The sequence below is a fragment of the Camelus dromedarius genome, chromosome 2, assembly GCF_036321535.1.
Source record: "Camelus dromedarius isolate mCamDro1 chromosome 2, mCamDro1.pat, whole genome shotgun sequence".
Lineage (NCBI taxonomy): Eukaryota > Metazoa > Chordata > Mammalia > Artiodactyla > Camelidae > Camelus > Camelus dromedarius.
The window spans coordinates 30,591,143-30,617,190 of record NC_087437.1 but is presented as its reverse complement, the minus strand read 5'-3'; the positions used below and the strand labels follow the sequence as shown (position 1 = coordinate 30,617,190).

At 39.7% G+C, this 26,048-nt stretch overlaps 1 protein-coding gene across 2 annotated transcripts in view; it reads left to right on the top strand.

Moving 5' to 3' along the window:
- The window catches only part of PLCH1 (phospholipase C eta 1), a 76,621-nt gene extending 51,882 nt beyond the window's left edge, over nt 1-24,739 (top strand). Inside the window, exons 10-19 of one of the 2 annotated variants that reach the window (XM_064492163.1) lie at nt 2,348-2,439; nt 5,360-5,457; nt 8,207-8,386; nt 8,478-8,585; nt 9,623-9,747; nt 14,111-14,195; nt 16,126-16,272; nt 16,527-16,606; nt 18,634-18,988; nt 21,481-24,739. In XM_064492163.1, the coding sequence (XP_064348233.1) occupies nt 2,348-2,439; nt 5,360-5,457; nt 8,207-8,386; nt 8,478-8,585; nt 9,623-9,747; nt 14,111-14,195; nt 16,126-16,272; nt 16,527-16,606; nt 18,634-18,988; nt 21,481-23,558 (3,348 nt within the window). In that variant the 3' untranslated portion in view covers nt 23,559-24,739. Of the gene's footprint in view, nt 1-2,347; nt 2,440-5,359; nt 5,458-8,206; nt 8,387-8,477; nt 8,586-9,622; nt 9,748-14,110; nt 14,196-16,125; nt 16,273-16,526; nt 16,607-18,633; nt 18,989-21,477 lie in introns of both variants that reach the window. The other variant, XM_031449580.2, reaches the window with a different exon arrangement.
- The last annotated feature ends 1,309 nt before the right edge of the window (nt 24,740-26,048 follow it).

The window sequence follows — 26,048 nt, the reverse complement described above, 5'->3', positions numbered from 1 at the left end:
TCTTCCCAGTTCCATTTTTAGGGATGTGCCATGAGACTGAAACAATGATATTTACAGTGGCGTTACTTGTAATACAAACAGGAAACAGTTTGAATGTCCATCGACCATAGAATGAATACAAATTGTGGTGTATTCATACAGGGCGTATTTATCAGCAGTGAGCATGACAAAATTACAACTTCATGCAATAGTATGAGCTTTATGAACGTGACACTGAGCCAATGAAGCCAGACTCAAGAGAGTACATACAGTTTGATTCCATTTATATGAAGTTCCAAAACAGGCCAAAAAAAAAAAAAAAAATCTCTGGGATAAAAGGCAAGATAAGAGATACCTTTGGGGAGAAGGTGATGACCAAACAGGAGACTCGGAAGGTTTTGGGGGCAGATAATATTCCGTTTCCTCATTTGAGTGGTTTCGCTTTGTGGAAAGTCATCATGCTGTACACCTATGATTCTTGTACTTTTCTAAACATTCATGTGATACTTGAATAAAAAGGTAGCACATGTTAAATAAAAAATCAGTTATTAGGTGATGAACTTTCTGCATGAGGTTTCTCTAAGTCCATTTCTTTGGACTTAAAGGATTGCTGTATGTGGAATTTCCTGCCCCATCAATAGCATAATTTTTAAAAGGTTGGACAAAGTAGTCATAATAAACTGAAAACAGCCAAAATGTTCTCCCATAAAGACTGGTTAAATAAATCATGATTCACTCACACATTGGACAATTATGCAGCCATTAAAAGGTGATCTCTCTAAAGAGCTCAACATGCAAAATGTTAAAAAAGATGAAAAATTGGTTCTATGGTATGTTAACCATGATGTGTCAAAACTCTATGTCCAGAAAATATATCATCATTTCTCCAAATACCTGTCATTGGTGATTCATTACTTATTTCTACTTTTTGCACTTTATATTTAAAAATACCTTAAAAAGACAGATTTTTATTGTAATACCTCAGATTACCAGTTATATGTGGAATTGGAGAATATTTCATTTCTTGATTACAACTACTCATTTAAATTATTTTCCAAAGTAAATCTTTTAGGAAGTACTTTAGCTACTATAGAATTATAATTTATGATATGTCAAGTCCTAAGAATGAATGTCCACAAGGCTATTTATAGATTATTTTAGTATCAATAGAATGTGGCTTACAGAATGACTTTCCATGCCATTGCATTTAATCATCACAAAAATACTAATCCTTTAGAATAAGTATTACTGCCCTGCCCTTTAAAAAATCACAGTAGGAAGCTTGAGAAGTTAGCCAATTTATCTGCTTGGTGAGAGGCCCGTTTGGAACATGAGATCATCAGATACTGGGTTCCCACACCATGGACACTGAGGTTCTTGAGGCATAAATAAGACCAGAGAAGTTTCCAGACTAAATTGGTGCCTACTGTCAATACAATAGAGTTGAGTGTGTTTACGCCAACACTGTAGCTTAATTTTTTATTTGTTGAGAATGAGAAAACTCTGGAAGCTGATGTGGTCCTGTGGTAACGTGGAGATGGAGTCCCTTTCCTTTTCTAAGCCACGTTCCCCAGATGTCCAGGGTACTCTGTCTAGAAGTCCTCCCTTTGTTTGTAGAAGCTATGTTTTTGGTGGCCAGGTTTTCTTCAATTAGTAGGGTCCCTCCCCATGATATGTATGGTTGAGATATGTGTTGCCAAATATTGGGGTTATCTCCATTATGGTGGGGACAAAACTGCATGATTCCTAAGAGGATTTATGTCTATGAGCTGATCAGTCCAGAAGACACCAGATTACTCCTACAGTCTTTCAGCCTGAATGCTGTAGGTAACAATTTCCATTCTGCTCTAGAAATTAAAATGGGTCAAAATCTCAAAAGAACAAATTGATTTGAATGGGTTTTGGTGCCCATATTGAAAAGCAGGAATAGTAGTTATTCATTTTAAAAAATTACTATTTTTTAAAAAAAAATTATATCTACCTTTAATAAGTAAGTCAGTAGGAATAATGAGCTTCCTTTATAAGAGGAAATCCCTTAGAATCATTTAAATAGATACTACAACTTTGACCCTACCCCTCTTAGAAACCTTCAATGCATGACTAATAGTTTTTCTAAGATCTGCGTCTTGTGTGGTTTAAAAGTCAGTATTAGAGCATGAAACCCTCGGGTTCGCCTTAATATTTTAATATAGCTTTGGCCATAGACATGCTTGTTATTGAGGCAAGCTGAAATATTTGGTCAATTTTTTTCCTCTGAATTACTGTCCTTCTGTGTGTGTGTATTCTAAAGCCCATTTAATTCTCTGTACCTTGTGGATGTGCTGGATGCCGTGAGTCTGTATTAAGTTCACTCTGATTTTTCTGGCAGAAAACCACAAAATCACGGTCTAAATCCTGTAGTACTGAAGACGAGGAGGACACACAGCAGAATCCTGGCAAGGAGACTGGCCAGCTGTGCAGGTAAGAAAGCTCTCCACATTTCTTGCTCAGACTCCCAGGGCCTGTCCATCCTCATCAGCATGGCTGTTTTAGTTGTGTGTGTCTGGAAAATCAGATCATAAAGTGAAGTGCTCAGTGCAGGGGGCATGTGAAGATCAACTGGGTATGAGGTGGTAATCCTCGTAGGACTTGCTGCTTAGTGCTCAGTGAGCGCCTAGTGCTAGCTGTACCAGTTGTCAGGTGAAAGGTGTCGTCAGAGGAGAGGGAGTGGCCCTGTGCACTAGTACAGGGGGCTCTCACAGGAGACTGAGGAGAAGAGAGATGATAAGCACATGTTATGGGCCAGGGGTATGAAAGCAGCCAGGCTTTAAACTCTTGTTCTTTCAACTTTAACGTGGGGAGGGGTCAGCTCTTCATTTGGATCTATTTCTTAGGGTCATTGTCAGGATTAAAGGAATTAAACTATTTAGCCTGATGAGCCCTACCCCAGTTAACTAAGTGTTCAAAAGTATTAGTTGTTATTTTCTTTACTTCTGCCAGCAGAATTCAGGATGAGTAAAATGACCGTAATTTTAGAACCTAAATTGTGACATAGGAGTTAATGTAGGACTTTCCGGCAGATGATGTACACAGTGTCACAAAAAATTGTAAATTACATCATTCATAAATAGATAGATATACAAACACACATATGCACGTGCATATGTACACACCTGTGACTTTATCAAAAGACTGAATTAAACGAAATTGGAAGCATACAGGTCCTATGGGAATGAATAACACTTAGGGTTCAATTAAATTTTAAATTTTAGCTTCACTTCAACAGAATGTCCATACATAAAATAGTAACTAATTAGTAAGGGCAAAGGAGATGTTTGTAGTCCCTACACTAAACGTATGGAAAATTCAATATATAGTTACAGTAAAGGATATAAGAGAAAGAGAATCACCTTCCAGGAGACCTCTGCTGTGAATATTTGCAAATATAAGTTTGAGAAAGGCTCAACTCTGAATCATACAGCCAGGGAAGGAACAGTGTTTGAGGAAAGCCACGATAATCTTAATGCGTGCAAGTGAGACATCATTACAGGTATCACATGAAATTGTGTTGCATGCTGTTCTTAAGTCTATTAGAGATTTGCCCATAGTAATTGTCAAGGCCCAAGAACCTATGATGGTGTCCTTTTGAGACTTCAGTAAATGAATTCAATCCCAGGATAAGGATTAAAAAAGCTAACTTTAAGCAGAAGTTCTCTGTATTATAGAGTGTCTTCAGAGTTTTACTTGTAATTTCTAGGTATAACATCACATTAGAATCATTTGCCTTCATGAAATCAGATTTTCACCAATGGCTATAGAATTTATTAACTGTATGGTAAAGGAGGAACATGGGCTGTTCTAATTGATTTTTATAACTGTCTATGTTTATGTATTCTTCCTTGGCAAAATGAGTTGTTGACACATTTCTTAATTATTTTATTGAATGTATTTAAGTATTAGTATGGTAAGAATTTTTGTCTGATTTGTTCACTGTTTTACCTCCAATAGGTGCTCAATAAATATTCATTGAGTGAATAAATCTATTTCACCTCTCTAATTCCAGAACATTTCATCACACCAAAAATAAACTCTACCATAAGCAGCGACTTCCCGTCTTTCTCTCTCCCCCAGTCTCTGGCACCAACTAATACTCTCTGTCTCTATAGATTTGCCTTTTCTGGACATTATGTATAAATGGAATCCTACAATATTTGGCCTTTTTTGTCTGACTTCTTTCATTTAGTATAATGATTCCAAGATTCATCCATGTTGTAGAATGTATCACTGCTTCATTCCTTTTTATTGTTGAATAATATCCCATTGTATGAATATATTGCATTTTATTTATCCATTCATTCGTTGAAGGACATTTAGGTGGTTTTTATTTTTTTGGCTGTTATGAATAATGCTGCTATGAGCATTTATGTGTAAGTTTTTACGTGGACAGACATTTTTCTTTCTCTTGGGTATGTACTTAGAAGGGGAATTGCTGAGTCACATGGAAACTGTGTAATTTTTTGAGGGACTGCCAAACTATTGTGGCGAAGCAGTCATACCACTTCATATTCTCCAGCAATGTGTGAGCATTCCAGTTTCTCCTCAGCCTTGCCAACACATCAACTCTACCTTTTCGGTTACAGCCATCCTAGTAGGTGTGTAGGTATCTCACTGTAGTTTTGGTTTGCATTTCCCTAACGACTAATGCTGTTGAGCGTATTTCATATTCTGGTTGGTTGGTCATTTGTGTATTTTCTTTGGTGAGGATTGGCGTTTTGGTGGTTAGATGTTCCCCTGAAGGGTAGAAGTGTGTCTGTGAGAAGAACGTGATAGTCTGTGGAAAACTGTACTGTGGTAAAGAGTGGTGGTAGAACTTGTACAGCTGTAGAGGAGACCCTGGGAGTGGTTTATAGGACAGAGAGAGCAAAGAATGGCTGTTTTATGAAAGTTGAAGACTAGGAAAATCATAAAGAAGAAATAAAAATCACTTGGAATTACACCTCTAAAAGATAATGACTATGGAAAGTTTGGTGTATTTCTCTTAAGATACATAATTCTTGTGTCCCACAATGCAATGAGTCTATTCCTTTTTAGTCCAGGTTCTCCTCCATTAGTCCAGGTCAAAGTGGAGCGGTTCCCCAGTAAGCTCCGGTGTTACTCCATCATGGGGTAATGGTGGAAATTAAGCCCTTCGCAGTAGAACTCACAAATTCAGAAGAGATTCCTGGCAGAGCAGTGAATAAAACCACATGAGTAGGGTGTTGTGGAGAGAATGCTGAACTAAAAATTACACTTGGGTTCTCATCCTGGCTCCATCAGGAGCAGGCAGGGAAGGCAGAGTAACCGAAAGCCCAAACCTCTTCCAGCTCTAAAATGTCATGAGTCCTGGGTGTGTATCTTACAGGTTGGGTCGCCGAAGGAAAACCATGAAGCTTTGTCGAGAGCTCTCCGATTTGGTTGTGTACACAAACTCTGTGGCAGCCCAGGACATTGTGGATGATGGTAAGGGCTGAGTGCTTCTTCTGGCTAAACATTCTTGACCTTCCTTTGTCAATTATTAATTAGTCATTTGTCAGTCTGATCATTGGCACACATTTTGGAATTGTGCAGAGTCCAGGAAACTGATGGCTGGCATAACACTTAGCTCCCCTGGAGGGATTTATTGATTACTTTGGTTGCCTAATTGGCTAGAGAAATTTTCCCACAGGGCAAAGGAGGACCTTGTTATTATTAAAAAGACAAATGTATCAGAGCAAGGTCTTCCCAGTGTTTGAGCTCTGGAGACTTGACCTGGTTTGGGGGCCGGATCGCAGATGGCCATTCCAAGTATGAATGGCCTGAAGAAAGAAGAAATTAATTGGCTAAAATAACATCTTAAAATGCCCCATGTTTTCTCATTGAAAATTTTGACCTTGGTGAAAACAATTTAATCCATAGATTGAAATCTTAACAGAAAGAACAGAAATTTCAGAAGCCTTGACTCTTTCACAGTTGTTCACCCATCAGTTGCCATATACGGAGTTGAGAAATTCTAGTCACGATTGTTCTGACCCTGACTTTCCTGTTTGCTGCTCTTTCTCTTTATCCTCTTCCCTCTTCATCTATATTTTGTTCAGTTACTGAATATTTATGAAAATAAACCACAGTCAGGTGGGTTTAAGTATAATTTTAATTTTAGCGGAAGCGAAATATAAATCAGAGCCTCCCATTTTCTCGTGTCTCAATGGAGGGAAGACATCGTGCTGAATCTTACGTCCTTACAGACCTCCACGATTCTTCCCTCTGATCTCTTTTTTCCCCTATTTCTTTCTCTGCCTCCTCAGATTTTTCTTTCCTTTGGTGTTGATTTTTTCTTTAAATGGTGACAATTTAAAAAAAAAATAAATTAATTTCACATGTGAGAACATGAGAACTTGTAGGATTCTCAGCAAATGACTATCATTCTTATCATAACTGCCCAAGAATAAACTCAGAAAGTAGTTTAATGGAGTTAAAGGTATATTTGGTTTATAGAAATATAATTTCTAATACATGCTGTAGGAAATCAATCCTATTAGCTTAATGGAAAATAATGTTGAGTACCATTTAGTTCTTGAACTTCAGCTGTTTTGTCTTGTGTGTGTGTGTGTGTGTGTGTATATTTTACTTAGCCACAAAATGAGCAATAGATAATGAATGCATGGCTTATCTAATGCAAAGTAACTCAACTCTATTAATATACTAATTGACATGTGCATAATTAGCTAGGTCATCTTATTGATAATGTTGTGCATAATTTATGTGGAGAGACAGAGAAAACAGTGGCACTGATTATTTCATCTGAATGCGGTTTGTCAAAAAGACTATTTTCTCCTATCATGTTCAAAGTATCCCTCATCCAAATCTATAAAAAAAAGGTCATTTTTAGTACACTTGAAACATGTAAACTATGCTAATAAGTTATGACAGTAAGATGTATATGGTAAGGAAAGAGACTATATGAGGGAAATCATTGGATTAAAAACTGTAATTCTCTAATTTCTTTGCTCCCACTGTTCCACGTTCCAGCTCTAGAGTGTAATTGCTAGTCATTTGTCCTGTGATTAATACCTAAGGGTGCCCAACCCTGAGGACCACAGGGGCCCTGGGAGACTGTGTGTGCGAATAAACATGCACAATCTGGATACAATCCAGGTCCCGTTGGCCCAGCAAGGCTGTAATTGAACTCCTTGATTTCATGGGCCATGCCCCTCAGTCTGGGTTCAGATCCCCTCAACTTATCAGAGTCCACATTGGAATGAGAATGAGAATCTGGGCACGTTTGGATCTTTATCTAGGCTGGTCTCTTCCAACAGGTCCAGGTGAAATTTGGGTGGTCATTCGAGGGTGGAGTATGGATGGCTGGTGAAGGGGTTGGAGTGGTGGGGCACTATAGATGTAGAGCAAAAGATAGTGCTGGGGGAAAAGGGTAGGATATTAAATATTTGGAGGCTTTCTCCATCATGACCCTGTAATTTGTAGCTTCCTTGGTCCTGAATTAACCCTTTCTAGTGATGCTCCAAGCAGAAACTTTAATATAGGCTTCCTGTTCTTTTATCTTCCTTTATTTTTCCATTATAAACCTGGCTAGGTGGATAACTGTTCCTGTTTCTGAAACTTTTATTTCTTTATAATGTTCTTTTTCCATTATTATTCCTTTCTCCCAAATAGGTTTTGACTGATTTCACTACTCTATTCAAATTAATTAAAAAACCCAATTTCCTGTTTCGGAATTGGCCTTTTCCCTTTATTTTCTTGAACTCTGAATGCTGTCAATTTATTTCATGTGTGTGCTTTTCAGATGAATGCCTTCAGGGAATGTCTCCCTTTTATCAGGATTGAGTTTCATAGTTTTATTTATCCACAGGTGTCTTGATCTTTGACAAAGATAGTCTTTTTGAATCACACCCTAGAAAATAATTTCCCTGTCTGCCCCCTCCATACTATCCAGATAGATGTGTATTAGTGAGATGATGGAATTCTTGGGGGAACACGGGACCCAGAAGTAGGCAGTTATCTGAGCAAGATGAGCAGCTCTGATCTGGAATGGCGAAGAGTCCCAAGAGTGGAATTTTATAGATCTTTCTTGCTCAGGCGCTGTGCCTGCTCTGGGTGAATTCACTCTCTTGCTCTGCTTCTTACTGTAATCGGACATCGTTATAAGGTCTTTTGTGAGTGATGTTTTCTTTGCTACAGTTCTCACTGTTCTGTTTTCTTTATTAAAAATCGCCAGGAACCACAGGAAATGTGTTATCATTCAGCGAAACAAGAGCACATCAGGTGGTTCAGCAGAAATCAGAGCAGTTCATGATTTATAACCAAAAGCAGCTCACGAGGATTTATCCCTCCGCCTACCGCATCGATTCCAGTAACTTCAACCCGCTGCCCTACTGGAACGCAGGTTGCCAGCTAGGTGTGTATGCCTCAGCAGGGAGCCGTTCTCTTTGTGTCTTGACTCTATGAGGCCGTCTTGCCTAATTCTCTTCAACTTTGAACTTGCACAGTGGCGCTGAACTACCAGTCTGAAGGGCGAATGATGCAGTTAAATCGAGCCAAATTCAAGACAAATGGCAATTGCGGCTACGTCCTCAAACCCCAGCAGATGTGCAAAGGTGTGTGTTAATTTCATGGTCGTATCTCTGAATGCAAGAGACCTCTATTGAAGGCGCTCTCTGGAAAATGTGATGCCCCAGGGTTTTGCAACATGATTTTTAAAAAAGAGATACATTAAGGTATCGGAATGTAAATAAAGAACTCGTCACCACTGTTTAATATTTGGGTAGCATGACGTTTAGCGTGTTCTCTTGTGACGTCATGCACTTAAAGAGGGACATGGGTAATAGCAGTGGATTGTCACCTGAAATCCAGTGGTCCAGTGTGATATTCGCTGGGCATTACTTACAAACTGAATGCTTTCAGAAACTCTCCAAGGGAGTGTGAGTCTGAGACCAGCCGGCAGAGTGATAATGCCACCTGAAATAATTTTATCACGCCCTTTTAGTCAGTTTATTCCAATTGCTAACAACAAAAAAGACAATGCCGTGTTGGGATCCAAAAACACTTCCTTTGGGTTCTGCTCATTGAAATTTTTTTAAAGTTTTCAATTTGGATTTTTAAACAGTTCAGGTAAAGAAAAGCTGTTGACATGTGTCTTCAGAATGTTAATGCTTTGCATGTTTTCTTGCTCTGCTGTTTACTTAATTTCAGGTCTTTTTTTCTGCTTGTTATATTCCCTCTATACTTGAGATAGTTTAGGTTAGAAAATTATGTGAATCTAACATAACCACTCTCCTTCTCTGTCTACTGTGGCATTCAAATAGAATCTTCCTCTTCCCCCCTGCCACGGTTGATAATTGCATCCCAGACACTTGCTTTAAATTGGCCCTTTTCTCTGGCCTTTGGGAGCATGCATTCTAACAAAAACATAGCTATAGAAACGCCAGCTGGCATTGCCTTCAGGCAAAAGCTGCACTGATGTTACGTGATGATTTCTTTGCTTTAAGAAAACGGTAGTTATTCAGCATTTATTGTTTCTTTGTCCTTCAAGCTTAAGCTCTGTGTGTGTGTGTTTGTCTGTGTGTGTGTGTGTATGTTTGTGTTTTCCCCTGTGACTGACCTTTGATTTTAACCTCTGCTTTATTTGGCTTAGGTACTTTCAACCCTTTCTCTGGTGATCCACTTCCTGCCAACCCCAAAAAGCAGCTCATCCTGAAAGTGATCAGTGGACAACAGCTCCCCAAACCTCCAGACTCTATGTTTGGAGACCGAGGCGAGGTAAACTGTGTATGACCAAGTGGTTAATTATGTGATTATTTGACTGTGTTTGCATTTCATCTGAAATGTCTTGAGTGTTCTGTGTATGTGTTTGTGTATGTGTGTGTGTGTCTGTAAATGAGCACTGCCCTCAGCTCCTCAGATACTGACTGACTTGCTGGCAGAGCACACACAGTTCCTTCTGGAGTGCAGTGCATCACCTATTTGCGAGGCATGAGTGCACACAATTGCAGACTGACACTGACAGTGCCAAATTGAGGTGCAAGGAACAATTTTGTTATTAATAGAAACATTGCTTAAGAGAACGTCTTAACCTCCTGTCCTCATTTCTCCGCCGCCGTGACCCTCATCTCTGCTGCACATCAGCCACCTGCTCCCTGGCCACGCGCTGACTCTTCCCTTGCTGCACCTCGGAAGCATGATTTTCAAATGTCTGCCGCCGCCGAGACTGCAGCCTCCTGTCTGTCCAGAACTTTAATTCCATTATTCCTGTTAACAGCTGCTCTTGGCCTTTGGTTTCTCCCGCCTGCTATCCCCATCTCTGTTCATGTCCTTCTTGGGAGTGGTCCCATCACTTCAGGCTCTTTGCCTCTCCCACTTGTTAAACTGTCCTTTCTGGACCTTGAGTGTCAGTGGGGAAACCATGCAGCTCTGCAGGGTGCCACCATAAACTCTTTGTCTCAAGTCTCAACTGACCTGCTCGTGGTCCTACACTGCCATCCCAGCTCCATCTTGTCAGCCCTCTGTCCTGTTCTCCAAACTGGGGACTGTCAACCTCCTCTCTCCTCAAACATTTGTTCTCATCACTTTCTCATCTTCAACAGACAGCACCGTGTCCCACTCCTCAGAAAGTAGGGGCTTCAGGTGGGACCATGTCACCCATCTCCATTGCCTCCAGCCTAACCCGAGCCACCATCATCTGTTGTCAGTTCTGCTGCATTCACCTCCCTGCTCACTGGTCCCCCTGCGTCTGCTCTGTTCTCTCAGCAGCAAGAATAATTACCTTTACGTGACAATGAATATATGTACGTTCATGTATAACTGAAAAATTGTGCTCTACACTGGAATTTGACACAACATTGTAAAATGACTGTAACTCAATAAAAAAAGTGTTTAAAGAAAAAAGAATAATTACCTTGACAGTATCAGAAAGCTTATCCTAACTTCTCTTCTTTCCATTTTTCTTTTCAGTATTGTCTGCAGAAAGGCTCACTTTCTGAACTTTTTATTTCGAAAAATTTCAAACCTCAGAAAAGTTGCAGGAATAATAAAATGAACACCATATCTCCAGCACCTAGAGTCACCAGTTAACTTACTACATTTTGTTATATTTGCTTTCTCTCTCTTTCATGTGTATCTGTGTATGTGTAAATATACATACACACACACAAATATACTTACACACATGAGAGGGAGAGATAAGCAGATGTAACAAAATTTAATTACACATGTATATAGATGCATTTGTTTTTCTTTGGAGAGTCACTTGAGAGTAAGTTAACATCATGGCCCTTGATCCTTAAATACTTCAGCATTTATCTCTTTAGAACAAAGATGTTCTGTATAAACACAATATAGTCATTGCATTCATGACATTTAATATTGGTATGATTTTTTTTGCTTTTTTGTTTATTTAAATTTTTTTAACTCTTTTGATACTCAGAACTTAATTCATCTTTTAAAATTTTAAAATTTTTGTTTTTCATACTATTTTGAAAGGTTACTTTTCACTTATTACAAAATACTGGCTATGTTCCCTGTGCTGTGCAATACCTCCTTGAACCTATCTTACACCCAGGAGTTAGTTGGTACAATAATATTATCTAATATAAAATCTATATTCAGTTTTCCCCTACATCAGGTTGTTCCTACATTTTTTTTTTTTCCTCTTTTTAGATTCAGGATCTAATTAAGGATCACACATTACTTTTAGTTGTCAGTTTCTCTTTGGCCTTTTAAAATGTAGAACAGTTCTCCAGCTTTTATTTGGTTTTCATGATACTGACATTTAAAAAAATAGCCTTCAATTTGGATTTACCTGATTGCTTACTCATGATTGAGACCAGGGTAAACGTGTTTGGCAGGAATACTGTGTGGGCATTGTGCGTCCTTCTCAGCGCACCGAATCAGAGGCCACGTTATGTCACTTTATCCCGGGATTGGTACCATTCCTTGGACGAGGGAATGTCTTCCAGATGTTTTTCATTGCATATGTATCTATCTTTGTAAAGCACAGCCTGTGGGGTTAGAGTAATCTTTTAAATGTATAAGAAGTATCTTTCTTTTGTAACTAAAATAAAAAGGTACCCTCCTTATCTTGGCCTATGAGGTTCTCTGTCTGGAGATTTTAACTTTTTTTTGAGCCATAGAACCCCTTTGGTGTCTGATGAGTCCTTTGGACCCCTTCTCAAAATAATGTTTTTAAATACACACAGTAAAATAGATAGGGCTACACAGGAAATCAACTACATTGAAATTCACGTATCAACATATTGAAAACAATTTGTGATGTATGAGGACATGTGTCTACGAATGCAGTAAACAGCAGGATCTAGAGACGGGTCTAGTGACTATTAGGATTTTGAAGTTTGGATGAGTATAGGCGATACATGGAGATTTCTCCAGCGATCATAGTGTGGCCTGGAAGCGTCTGTGACTTCTGTCCGACACGGGATCATAGCACTAATATTTACTGTTTGTGCTGTAGTCAGAGGCTAATAAAAATACAGTTTTTTCCCCTATCTGGGAACTCTGAATTCTCAGCCTGTGATCTCTCACATTGTTCATATTCTGATGAAATAAGATTTTCTTCTTGCTCCTAATCAGAAAATTGATTGTCATCTTTAGTTTTCCCCTTTTCTCTACTCTCCCCATCTCCTCACTTATCATCTCCTGGACATTCTGTCTCCCGTATCTCTTCCCAGTCTTGCTTCACCACCCTGTTGCATCCTTCTAGCCCATAGTCTAGGTTACCGTCTGGTGAAGCAGACACTGCTACCTCAGGTTTACAGATGAGACACCTGAAGCACAGGGTTACACCACCTGCCCGAGTCCAGCACAGGAGCCAAGTGTTGAAGCAGCAAGTTATTCTTCAAGCCTGTGACATCCTAACTTCCTTTTAAATTAAGCCTCTTAAATTCCTTAAGAACAGAATTCATATTTGTTATTGCCCCCCAAAATCCAAGATCCCCAATGGCAACAGTTTTACCATGGGGTTCTATGCTAAGGAAAGACTTTTAGCATAAAAGAATTAGCTGAAAATGAGTATAATTTAACTGTGGTTTACTTAGTAAACAAAAAAAAATGTGTATCCTCCTGTCTCAAAGTGTTTTTCCATCATAACTCTGGCTCTTATTCCCTGAAGCTCCCCCTGAAACTGTCTTCTCCTTACTTTCCAAGCTTCTGAAAATGTTTTCCTGGACTTCATGACTCTCTTTTCTGGGTACTTTAGGAGGTTATTCCTTCATTGCACATTATCCAGAACTGGCGCGGTGAAGGAACGCTGACAGATGACCAACAAAGTGGGACCCCTCCCCTTAGACTAGAGGGGATGCGGGGTAGGCAGGAGGTCGGCAGGGGCAGGGGGAGAGGAGCCAAACACATTTTTTCTTTAGATTACTTTTTAATCTTTTAATTTTTAAATACTTTGAAATTTACATCATAGTACACAATTGATTTAACCACATTAAAGTGCACAAATCAAATGTGAATGATGTGATTAATTATTATGTAACCCAGAGCAAGACAGAACATATCCAGAACCCCCAGAAGGCTTCCATCTGCCCTCCTAGTCGATACCTACTCCTAACCCCCCACCCTCTTTGAAAACCAGCCCCTGTCATGATAGATTAATTCAATCTGTGCTCAAACTTCCTCTAAATGGACTCTGACAGTATGTACTCTTTCTGTGTCTGGCTTGTTCAACATCATGTCTGTGCAGCAGAACTTTGTTACTTCTTCATTGTTGTGTAGTACTCATTAAATAAATATTCCAAAATTTATCCGTCCTACTCTTGATAGACATTTAGGTTGTTTCAGTGTGTGACTATTATGAATTCACCTCCTCTGAGCATTTGTGCACAGACAGAAGCTCTCATTTCCGCTGGATATATACCCTGAACTAGAGTTGTAAGTTCGTCAGGGGACGTTTATATAGCATTAGTAGACATTGGCAAATAAAAATGTATTCTTTTCTTTCTGTCTCATCTATCTGAACCTGTTGTACCTAGTACAATTTCTCTTTCTTAGTAAGCACCTAATTAAATGGGTTGCAGTTGATATGTGGACATTTTGGCCAATACTTTAAAATTAACATGGGCAGAGACGTATCAGTTGTAGTAATATTCTCTCTTTATTCATATAGATCATTGATCCTTTTGTTGAAGTTGAAATTATCGGATTGCCAGTAGATTGTTGTAAAGATCAGACTCGTGTGGTAGATGACAATGGTAAGATTATAATCTGTGTTCCCTTTTAATAAGGATGCTCTAGAAATAAAATCTGCACTGAAAAAAGTTGTCTACACGGGAGAGAAACAAATCTCTAAAATCTGTAGCTGCCATTTGAGTTTTGTTAAGATTTTCGACACATCACCCTAAGTAAATGTGGAATTGATGCATTGTACATTTTGATGGATGTTGTAATCTAGCCTCTCAAGACTTTTGCTTTTGAAGCAAATATTTTTTTCCAGTGAAATGAATGGGTAATATTTACACACCTGGGTTAAGGATTCATGCAGGAAATGACTCTCGTTATATTTTTATGTTGTTTTCATGACACGAGTAGCCTCAGAGTTCTCATTTGTGAAGCCCACATCCTGATGAGCTCTCATCCTCTCTGAGCATGCAGAGCTCTAAAGGCGAGTGCGGCATGCTCTGGCAAGTTTGCTTCTTGATGACGTACTTGTGGTGGATGGGCGCATTCTCCTTGTGTTTTGGCCGTAATGTAAAGAAAGCTTTCTTTACTCAAGCCTCGTGTTTTTCTCTTAGTAATCTTCTAAAGTTGTATGTATTCGTACATTTACAAACATTATTTTGCTTGCCAGTTTTTCTCAATCCTCTAGTCATTAATACTCTAAAGAAAATCTAAACCATAATCCTCAAAATGTTTGGGAAATTAAGAGTTTTTGTAGAGAGAACTTAAGAGGAGTTTAAGGAAAGGAATTTGGGGGTTCAAGAGCACAAACCTATTACTTAGGAAATAACATACTTAAAGTGAGCAAACTTCCCATACTGTATATTCCGGCCAATGCTCAATAATTTTTTTCTTTTTGGTCTTAGAGGTAATTGAGATGCCATCATTAACCCAACAAAAAGTATCTCTTCTCTTATTCAGGAGGGACATCTCAATGATTTTCAGTCCAGAATTCATTAGCTGAGACATTTAATAGGGTTAAGTGGCTGATACCTCTGGAATGCATAGATTTAATGATACTAATTTTCATTTTTAGAAAAGAAAAGCAAGCTTACAGAATACTTGAATTTTTATCAGTTTATATAATTATTCTGAGTTTTATCAAGAAATAAATATATGTTTGCCTTTTAGAATTTGAGTTGGATTATAAACCTTTCCTCTTTATTTTCAATAGCTATGAAGATAGATCACCTTTTGTGTATTAAGGTCTTGCTTCATGAGAGGCCACTGGAAATCAATAGTGCCTGGTCTCATTTGGCTCGGTCACTAGTTGTATGACACTAGGCACAGTATTTTCTCTGAACATCAATTTTCTCAACTATAAAGCAAAAATTATATTTCCTACTTTTAAAAACTGAGCATGAGTTACCTGTGTAATTTTTAAAAGTTATATATTTTTGGAAGTCAGTAATATATATATTAATTAGAAAAAAAAAAAAACTCCTGCCCTGCCACCCTTAGAGGATTGCCGTAAGCATTAGATAGGATGTTCTATGTACAATAGCACTGAAACCTTACAAAACACTTGCTGGTGGTCATTGCAGCAGCAGGATCTTGGGTGGGTGAGAAGCATCACTCTATTTGGGTGGGGTGGGGGTGGGGGAGAGAAATTCTTTGTTTTTGCTAAAACATTATTCTTAGATCACTACTGTAGATAATTTTTTGAGCTTATTGAAACATGCTGAATATTGTCTAAAAGAGCTTCCTCTACAATGCAATTTGGCATTAAAGATTATCAGAATTGATATAACAATTTACAGGCAATTTTCTTCCCAATTATTTTCAAGCAATGGGGTGAATTCCAAGGCTGTATTTCAGTAAGGCATCCCAGGGTGGCTTGGCCGTCTTCATGAGTTTAATAACCATTGTGAGCAATTTTCACTGTCTGTTTTGCAGATGTTACTGCTAAATCATTTTTAGCCAAGCCCTTTGCTTTTCTAATTTTTCTTTTCCTATTTCTCTGAGGCTTTAACCCTATGTGGGAAGAAACGCTGACATTTACAGTACACATGCCAGAAATAGCTTTGGTTCGGTTCCTTGTGTGGGATCACGATCCTATTGGAAGAGACTTTGTTGGGCAAAGAACTGTGACCTTCAGCAGCTTAGTGCCTGGTAAGTATGGGGTGGGGGTGCTTTTCTTTCTAGACTGACCATTTCTTTTTCTTTGGAAGAGTTAAAATCTGATATGTGATATACAGGCTATGTGGCATATATGATGTATAAAACATATGTCCTGTGATAATGAGAGTGTTAACATACTTTGTGAAATGTAAAGAACTAAAGTCAGATATTTAATTTTGTTGCACCAATGGGAAAGTCAAATGCAAGTTCAACTAAAAGGTAACTACTCTCTCTACTTTTATCAGGCTACCGGCATGTCTATTTGGAAGGACTGACGGAAGCATCCATATTTGTCCACATAACCATCAATGAAATCTACGGAAAGGTGAGAAAGATCACAAGGCTTAAAGCCACATGTGACAATAATATGGTCCTTCACAAAGTTTTCTTTAACTAATTGCATAAAAGGAATGTATAGCTCGACAAGCTGTTCTTTAACAGAAAACTCTAGGGAAACCCAGCCCACTCTGCTCCGTGTGCTCTCCTGCCTCCAGGTCCCCATCCATGCATGCTCCTTTCTCTCTTTAGGGATGTGTACTCATTCCTTCCACCTAGAGGCCCTCTCTGGGCTTAACAGAATTGAGAAAACTATGATGCTCTCAGGTGATCATTTGTTTGACTAAAACGGTAAAGACAGAGTTACATATTTGAATTTTATTTTCATCCTTAAAGAGACCCAGCTGGCTGCAGTGGGAAATGCAGTCTCAAATGTTTGAACTGCCTGTACTAACGTGGGCTGTGATCCCAGCCGGTTCTAGGCAGGATGCATTCGTGTAGTGCCGAGGTATTTAACTGAAAATCTAAACCTCATGAATGGATTTAAAGCCACCTACCGGACTTAAGAGACCAGAAAAGTGTATTGTAGCTCTCTCCTGATGCTGAGTTCTTCATCACAGAACTCACTTGTGGTTTATAAATCAATAGGATGTCCTCTGGCAAGGGGGGACGTGTCCAAGGGGACGTGGCCCCTGGAATCAATTTTTAGGACTAGATGTGATTTGGAGGGACTGTAACTTTGAGGCGGGTTCAGGAATGTCCAATGCTCTTTATCAGAAAGTCTCCATAGCCTGGAGCTTCCCCTCCAGAGGTACATACATTCTCTAGGCCTCACCTTCCGTATCTCTACCTGTGGGGCGGAAATAATACCTACTTCGTAAACAAATATGTTATCCTTAAAAGGCTGCCTGGCACATAGTAAATGCTCAAAAATGTTGGCTAATATTAATATTATTAAGGCTACAATCCAGCTGGTAGGGAGTGAGCCAATTCAGCCTGATATAGGAAGTACATGTTTATCCTTAACATCCCTCAGTTGGGAGAGGTGAGGTGCTAAGGATCCTAATTTCTAAGAGTGATGAAGTTTTATACCATGACTTTCTGTGTTTGGCCCTGGGTTGTTTGTGCTGCTTGTTGGGATCTCCCCTCTGGCCTGAACACACACAAATGTAAATGATTGAAAAGTGATTCTTGAATTTCTAGGAATTCCAAGCTAACTAAGCAGCCTCTCTAGCATTTATCATGCTCGAGGGAAATAATAAAATTCAGAGTTTGTTTAAAACTTGAGCCAGAAATAACATATGAAAAATATAATGTTCTATAGGAATTGTGTGTTCTATTAAATGTCTGCGTGGAAGTTGTACTATTAATTACTTTCAAGATGTGTTTGGGTTGAGATGCATAGACCACAGCGTGGTGGTGGTGAGTCGAGCAATGAATGAACCTATGTCCAAAAATCACCAATAGTGGGAGAAAGAGTTTATAGAACATATGTGGGTTTTTTTCCTTCTGTTTTTACTTGTGCAACCTTCTTGAATGAGCCCAAATTGTGTTTTGTTGTGCTTTTCTTCCCCCCTTGCAGTGGAGCCCTTTAATACTCAACCCCAGTTACACTATATTGCACTTTCTAGGAGCTACAAAGGTAGTCTCAGCATGGTGCTTTGTTCTTGCTGGTGTCTTTCTCTTTGACTGGTCATGGCGGCATGCTCTCACCTTGCTCCATTTTCCTGCTTACCACTTCAAAACATGCCTCTGTTGCTTTAAGACGGCTGAAGTTCATAACAGTCTGCTAACTGTGGACACTTTTCCTACCATCTTGTCATCTTTGGGCAAGAAACTTCCCGGAAATCCTGGTTGTGAACATGGGAGGCTGCCTTCCTCACAAAATCAGGTTGACGAATCGTGCATGACGTTGTGCAAACATGCTGCGAGCACCTGTTTGCTTGGTTTGAATATCCTTCAGTGGCTGTGAGGTTTTGTTTCATATCCATTTTTCACGGAGCTGTCATTCTAAAAGGCAAGCGGTTGAGACAGTGGCATTTGCTTAACTTGTGGTTGGTCCTTTTGTATCTTCAGAACAGACAGCTCCAAGGTCTAAAGGGGCTGTTCAATAAGAACCCCAGGCACTGTTCTTCAGAAAGCAGCTCCCATTACGTTCGGAAGCGATCAATTGGAGATAAGATTCTGCGACGCACAGCTAGTGCTCCAGCCAAAGGAAGGAAAAAGAGCAAAACGGGCTTCCAAGAGATGGTAGAGATAAAGGATTCTGTGTCTGAGGCTGCAAGAGATCAGGACAGTGTCCTGAGAAGGACCACACGGAGTCTGCAAGCGCGCCCTGTGTCCATGCCTGTTGACAGAAGTCTTCTGGGGGCTTTGTCGCTGCCTGTCTCTGAAACAGCAAAAGACACCGAAGGAAACGAGAAAGCTCTGGGTAAGATGTTTGAAGTTTCTCTAAGAATATACCCCTCTAAGCCACATTTTGGTCCCTGATTACCATCATGACATGGCTGACAGTTGGTAGTCAAAGTAAAATATACTGAAAAATCAGTAATTTGTAATGTTAACTTTCAGACCAGATTTTAGCCTTTGGAAGGAAAGTGGTAGAAGAGCTATTTCCTAGTCTCCTAAAACCTCAAAATACCACTGACATCTGAAACTGACAGTGAGGGATAAGGGAAACTGGCAGTGCGAGACCAGGTGTAATGGCGTGGAGCCTACGGGTCTGTGGGGTACAGAAGACGGAGGGAGAGACCTGCAGATACCAGTGGAGATCATGGTTGTCTACGTGGGCACCATTCTTACTGATTGTTCTGAGGTTGTTTAGAATTATATTGACTTTTCTGAAGTTGAATCTAGTTATATTCTTTCCCACCACATAACATGTTTCCACAATTGAAAATGTTGATGGAGAAAGAGGAAAAGCCAGATGTTAAAAGTAAGCCATCTTCTTCACTTGAGAAAGCTTGGCTTCCTCAGGAAGTAACTTATTCAGTGTTTTCCTGTGGCCGCCTTTCCCTGAGCCCTGAATGTTGGCAGGGAAAGAAGCCTGTCTGCAGCTCCTGTCCAGTTGTAACTCCTCAAGCATAGGGACCAGGCGTTACCCATCTTTTCCCCTAACTTGAACATAATGCTTCACTCATATCAAGCACTTGATCACGAGTGATGCCTGCTTTACAGTGTACCAAGGAGCTCTTGCCTTGTGTCTTAACTCCTTCCCCCCACCATATTTTAGTTAATTTGGGTATCAGAACTGTGTCCATTAGATGTCTCTGCAACAAATAAGTTTTAATTAAATCAAAATCATCTCAGACAGTAGAACATGATACTTTGTATTTCTTTTAGCAGAATTCTTTCATCATACAATCTAATTTCAATGATCTACTTTCTCACAAAGTCCTGTTGGCTTGTATTGATTTTTATTGTAAGATAGTCTAGGGAAACAAACCAATTTCTGAATGGTTTGTTTGAAGGAGAAAAAGGGAGTTTAGAAGTTTGAAATTTTGCTAACAGCAGTATCAGAGAAGAAATGAAATATGTGCTTTAGAATTTCTTTCAAAACTCCATTTTGGGGAAAAATAAACTATTTTATAAATATATAATTATAAGAAACTCCATTTTGGGGGAAAATGAAGCAATAGAAATTGGTAATAATTAATATAATTAATCCTGTTAATGCCACAATTAAAATGTTAATATCTTTAAGATGAGTTAGAGAGCAATAGTTGGTATTTCCTTCCTCCTCTTAAAAAGGTTACATAAGTTAGTTATTCATCTACATAGTATAATATATTTAATAATACATAAATGAATATATACCTATAAAACTTGTGGTAAATATGGAGCAGTACATAACCATGCAATGATTCAAGTTATCATGTAGAAAAAATGTTAAGTGCAGGAAATTCAGAATACAGATTTCTTTTCATAATCCCATCCCTCTACAAAAGCTTACAGCAGCTATCTCTGAGAACATCATACAGTATTTATATTTTCCCTTAAAACTCTTGGGTTTATCAAATTTTTATGATGAATTTTTTTTAGTTAGGAAAATATTTAATAAGCTAAACATATTCTTCTTGATTTTCGTAACTGAAACATAAAAATATTAAAATAATCTGATTAAGAATACTTGAGCATCTAATATTGTCTTCGCACTACACTAAACATGATGGGGTGCCCCAAGTTACTTTGAATTGTGTATTTTTTTTATAGTTTTCCTTACTGTGCCTGATAGCTTACTGCCTCTTTCAGGGGAGGATGCAAATGAAGGTTTTATTTTAAAACCAAAAAAGGTGATTAATGGAAAATTAGATATTAGCAATGGCATAGAATTGGTGACCAGTTTTTTATTTATACATTTTAAAGTCAACAGATACTGACATTTTAATGGATTTAGTGCACCTTCCAATTTGTTTTAGAAATTAACTGGTTAAATTAAGTCTTTTGCCAACATGTTTTTTAAAGTGATATGATTTGTGTGTTTTTTTAACTAATACGTGTATAACTTTGAAAGCTTACAGTATCTTGCTTACAGGTACCACAATCGTTTGTTTAACAGAGCTGTCTTGTTCTGTTTTTATTGCCATGCTTCTGTGTAGTACAAATCTGAATAGGAAACAACATAAGGTAATCTTCACTGTAAAAATATGGCAACTCATTGACATTTTTTTGACAATGGATATTACATCCTTAGCTGATGTAATAGCTATTCAAAGGGAAGGTTCAGTGAAATTACTATATATTTTACCATTTATCCATCACACAGACACTTTGTTGCAAATCTACACAATCCATAATTATATTTTGTCACGATGTAACAAATTTACATTCTTCATTTGTCTGTCTGAAGACAAACGTGAGTGTTGGCAGGTCCTACGTAAAATGCTGCATGTCACTTAAAATGTTGTTTGTTTTATTCAGCAGAAGATAAGGATGGCAGAAGAGATGGGAAGGCAAGTATCAACAACCAACATTTCCCAAATTTCAACAAAAAGTCATCCTCTTCTTCCAGCGCTCTCCTCCTTAAAGACATCAACCAAGGGGAATCTGCCATTTCTGCTGCCAACTTATCAGTCACAGAACAGTTGGTACCAGGTCCTAAGAGCGGGAGAACCAAGTCACATGTGTCAAGTGATTGTGAGAAACACCAGTACCCCAACAAATCTCTCTCCCCAAGGCAACATTTGGCTCGTGATCCTGTAATGGGCCTAACACAGGATCTGGGTGTTATGAAAACCAAGGAAAATGGGAATTCTAGGGACTCTGTGGTAGGGCAAAGTGCACTGTCAGGGAGCATCCTTTCTCAAAGCAACCTGGAGATTAAGAAGCTGGGAGGTAACTGGGACAAGGGCAGAGCTGCCACATCTTTTTCTTTGTCAGATGTCTCTACACTTTGTTCTGACATACCTGATTTGCATTCCACCACGATTCTGCAGGAGAGTGAAATTTCCCATCTGATTGACAACGTCACTTTAACAAATGAGAATGAGCCTGGCAGTTCCATCTCAGCACTGATTGGCCAGCTTGATGAGACTAGCGACCAGGCCAACCTCACAGTTGTTTCTCATCTTCAGAGCACCAGTGTGGTGTTGGGCCATCCTCCCTTGCCCACCATGGACCTCAAAATGCCCTTCAAGCATGGCTTTTCCAGTGGAAAACCCGAGTCATCCTTTTTGTGCTCATCTCCTGAGCGGATTGCATTCTCGGGGCCCAAGACCTCTGAATGCACAACACACACAGTTGTTGGTGAAAATATCTACACTCCTGTCTCTAAAACCAAACCAGATGATGACCTTCCTGGGAAGGCCAAGACGGGGGCCGTGGAGAATTACCTGCCTCGGTCCTCTAATACTTCTCACTCCTGGTTACCGAAAAGTCCCACCAATGGAAAAGACTGGGAAATACTGAAGAACCGCAGCCCTGCCACTTCCACTGACTTAACACTGGAAGATGTAATAGCAGATCCTACTCTCTGTTTAAATTCTGGGGAGAGCAGTCTCGTGGAAGTGGATGGAGACTCAGAAAATCTGTCTTTAACAACCTATGACTATAGGAGAGAGGGCACAAGTCACCTTGCTTCTCCTTTAAAACTGAAGTCCAGTCAGGATGCAGTGGAACATTTCCAAAGAGGCTTGAGAAATGGCTACTGTAAAGAGACTCTCCACCCTTCTGTTTCTGAAATATTCAACAATATTCAAGATGTCAAAAGTCAAAATACTTATCAACTAGCCTATCAGGGTGCTGGTTTTATGCATAACCATTTCTCAAATTCAGATGCAAAAATGAACCAGACCTCTGGGCCTCTGTCTAGTGTTCAAGACCTGCATGCCCCTGCCCCTGAGAAGTCCCCACACCCTCCTCTGCCTGCTCTGAAGCTGCCCAGTCCTTGCAAATCCAAAAGTCTGGGGGACTTAACATCGGAGGACATCGCCTGCAATTTTGAGAGCAAGTACCAGTGTATTAGTAAGAGTTTCGTTACCACTGGCATCAGAGACAAGAAGGGTGTGACTGTGAGAACAAAGTCGTTAGAGCCTATGGATGCCCTGACCGAGCAGCTGCGGAAGCTCGTGTCCTTTGACCAGGAAGAAGGCTGCCAAGTGCTGTTTCCCAAGCAGGATGCCAGTCAGTTCCCCAGGGCGCTGGTCAGGAAGTTGTCATCGAGGAGTCAGAGCCGAGTGCGCAATATTGCCAGTCGTGCCAAGGAAAAGCAGGAAGCCAACAAGCAGAAAAGTGTGACCCCCGGCACTGTGGGAGGAGTGGTCCTCCGAAGCAAACCCTCGGCGCCGGCGCCCGCCGGGAACCGGCACTCCACCGGCTCGTACATCGCGGGCTACCTGCGGAGCGCCAAAGGCGGCGGCGTGGAGGGCCGCGGCATCCCCGAGGGCGCGTGCGCAGCCCTGCGCGCCCGCCACGCCGACCAGTTTTGTTCCGATCATTCCGTTTTGCAGACGGAGCCGAGCAGCGATGATAAGCCGGAAATTTATTTTCTCTTGAGACTGTGAATTACATAAAGCTGCGTTTTCAATGTTTACAAGGTATTCCATTGTAGAATGTCTTTTTTCAGTTTTCAGTAAATATGGTCCCTGGCTTCGAATTGATTTTAAAATGTATTTTTAAACTTGCATTTCCGTCTCCCTTTGACTCCATGTGTTCTTGTTTATGCGTTCGTATATAGATTCGGGTGATGATTCCCGTGCACCTATGATCCTTCCCCCCTGAGGTGTAAACTCTCTTGGTATGGTTTACGTGCATGCCTTAGATGTGAAACTTCGCAGCTGCTTGAGTTCTAACGTCTGTATGTTTCACTCAGATGCTCTTTACTCTGTGTCCTGAGATCACAGTCACACATGTAGTCATTTTCACTCTCTGACTATTGAGTTAGGAGATTTTTACAAAGGACAAAGGGATGAATTCTTTATTTTAAAGCCATTGTCTTCGTTCCTGATTTCCCTTCTTTACTGAGAAGCCCAGATGCATTTTTATAACTCAGTAATAAAAGCTTAAAAGTTACCTTAAAAGAAGATTAAAATAGTTACCTTCCCTTTCAAGATTTCTCTACCCCACCTAGAAGAATTCAAGGGAGGTGGGTAGGTACACCCCCAGCACCCTCTCATTTTAGAGTAGGCAGTGAGGGTATATGAGGAATAGCACAAACTTTTGTATATAAGGACAACATTGTTTGTTTTACCTAAATTTTGTTACATATTTTTGCTAATGGCTTTGTATGTAACAAGAACACAGTTGCCAAGCCGTTTGTTGTACTTTTGAATTTTCTGATTAAATGACAGACTGCAAATAATGGCTTTTAGAATGAGGGGCTTCCTGGAGATGCTAACAATAACAGTAGCACAAATTGAAAACTTCCCAAAGCTTTCAAGAAAGAAAAAATATTTTCTCATAATAAAACCCAAGTGAATAGATAATTAGAAGAAATCTTTTCCCTTCAGGGAGCCACGTAACTATATTTTAGTACCAGCATACATTATTTTCACTGTGAATCCATTTTTTATTGCATGTTCAGATGTCCCTCTTTGCTTTTTTGTAACATACCTGCAATGATGTTCTTCTTGGAATTCATGGAAATATAATTAAAGGAGATTTTTAAACACTTGGTGAATTTTTTATTTTTTCAATTGAAGCTCATATGATGACTGTTGAGTAAGGAACCCAGAGTGCTCTGAGATATTTGCCTTTTCGTCTCTTTGCAGCAGGAGATACTGCTTCCACAGGAGAGTTTTAAGCAGCATTTTATGTCTTTGAGTGTTCTCACTGTGCTTTAAAGACCATATTTGTACGGTGACTTGAAAAGAAATCAAATGCAATGAGTTTATTTGCATTTGGTGTTGATGTTGCTGGTTTAAAAATCCTTCCCAAATCTTACCCGGGGCAGGAGTGGCGGGAGGCAGGCTCGATGCTGTGTTTTGCGAATCAGACTACCTGCAGCTTTGTTGTATGGAGGAAAAGGGGAGAAGAAAGCAATTAGACCCTGCTTTCTCTCAGTTCCCAGCCCTGAACTTTTCCAAATGCTGAGGGATCCTCTCTTTGGAAAGCATGGGGGTGCTGGTTGGCTTAGGAGTGTGATAATGAATGGAGAGTGACCCATTTTCCATCCCTTAGTGAGCAGGAGATGATTTGTCTTCTTAGGAGTTCTGCACCCACAAAGTTCTATCTTACGACCTTGGTTTGTTTTTCACGTATCCTTGTCTTAAAGAGATTAATGTCATGTAAAATTGTTAAAATTCATTTGCAGAAAGGGATAGCATTTATCTGCCTTTTATAACTTGATGGAATCTGTATTCTGAAAAAAATTCAGGCATTTGCATATGGATATCAACCCTGACTCAAAATGAATTCGCAGCAACATAAATGGTTGGTGCCAAGTGATGGGTTATCAGACCAACCCCCTGGGTACCCACGTGTGTCTGTCGCCAGTACATGAAGTATTTTCTACTGATAGACTTAGGAAGAGAAGGGAAAGCAATTTCTCTATTACTGCTTGGGGATTGCCTGATAATGAAGAGAAGGCAATAAAGCTTACATTTTACTGGAAGCTTACAGTGCTCAGATTAGACTTCTGACCGGAGTTTCACTTGTTTGGAGGACAGATCAGGGAAGTCACAAAGCAAGTGAAACGTCAAGCAAGATATTAACAAGCTTTCTGAGTTTTTTCTTTTGAGACCTAGAGAGTCTAGGAAGTCCCCATTCTTTGCAAAGCCTGACTAGCGCAAGCCCCGTGGGGTTTCAATGTTCTCTCATTTGACTCCTTTCACAGAGGCTGGGTGGAGTATTCCGAGGCTGAGCAGTGACAGGAGTCTGGGAGAGTTGATGGCAGCAGTTGTAGTATCTATAGAGGAGGGAGTGAAGCTTCTTAACATAAATCTGATCCAGCCGTCTTTCCCACTAAACACCCTTTAGTGAATCCCCATCACTTATGGAATAAGTTTCTGTAGCCTTGCATACAAGGTCTTCTTTGATTGGGTGCCTTTATTTCT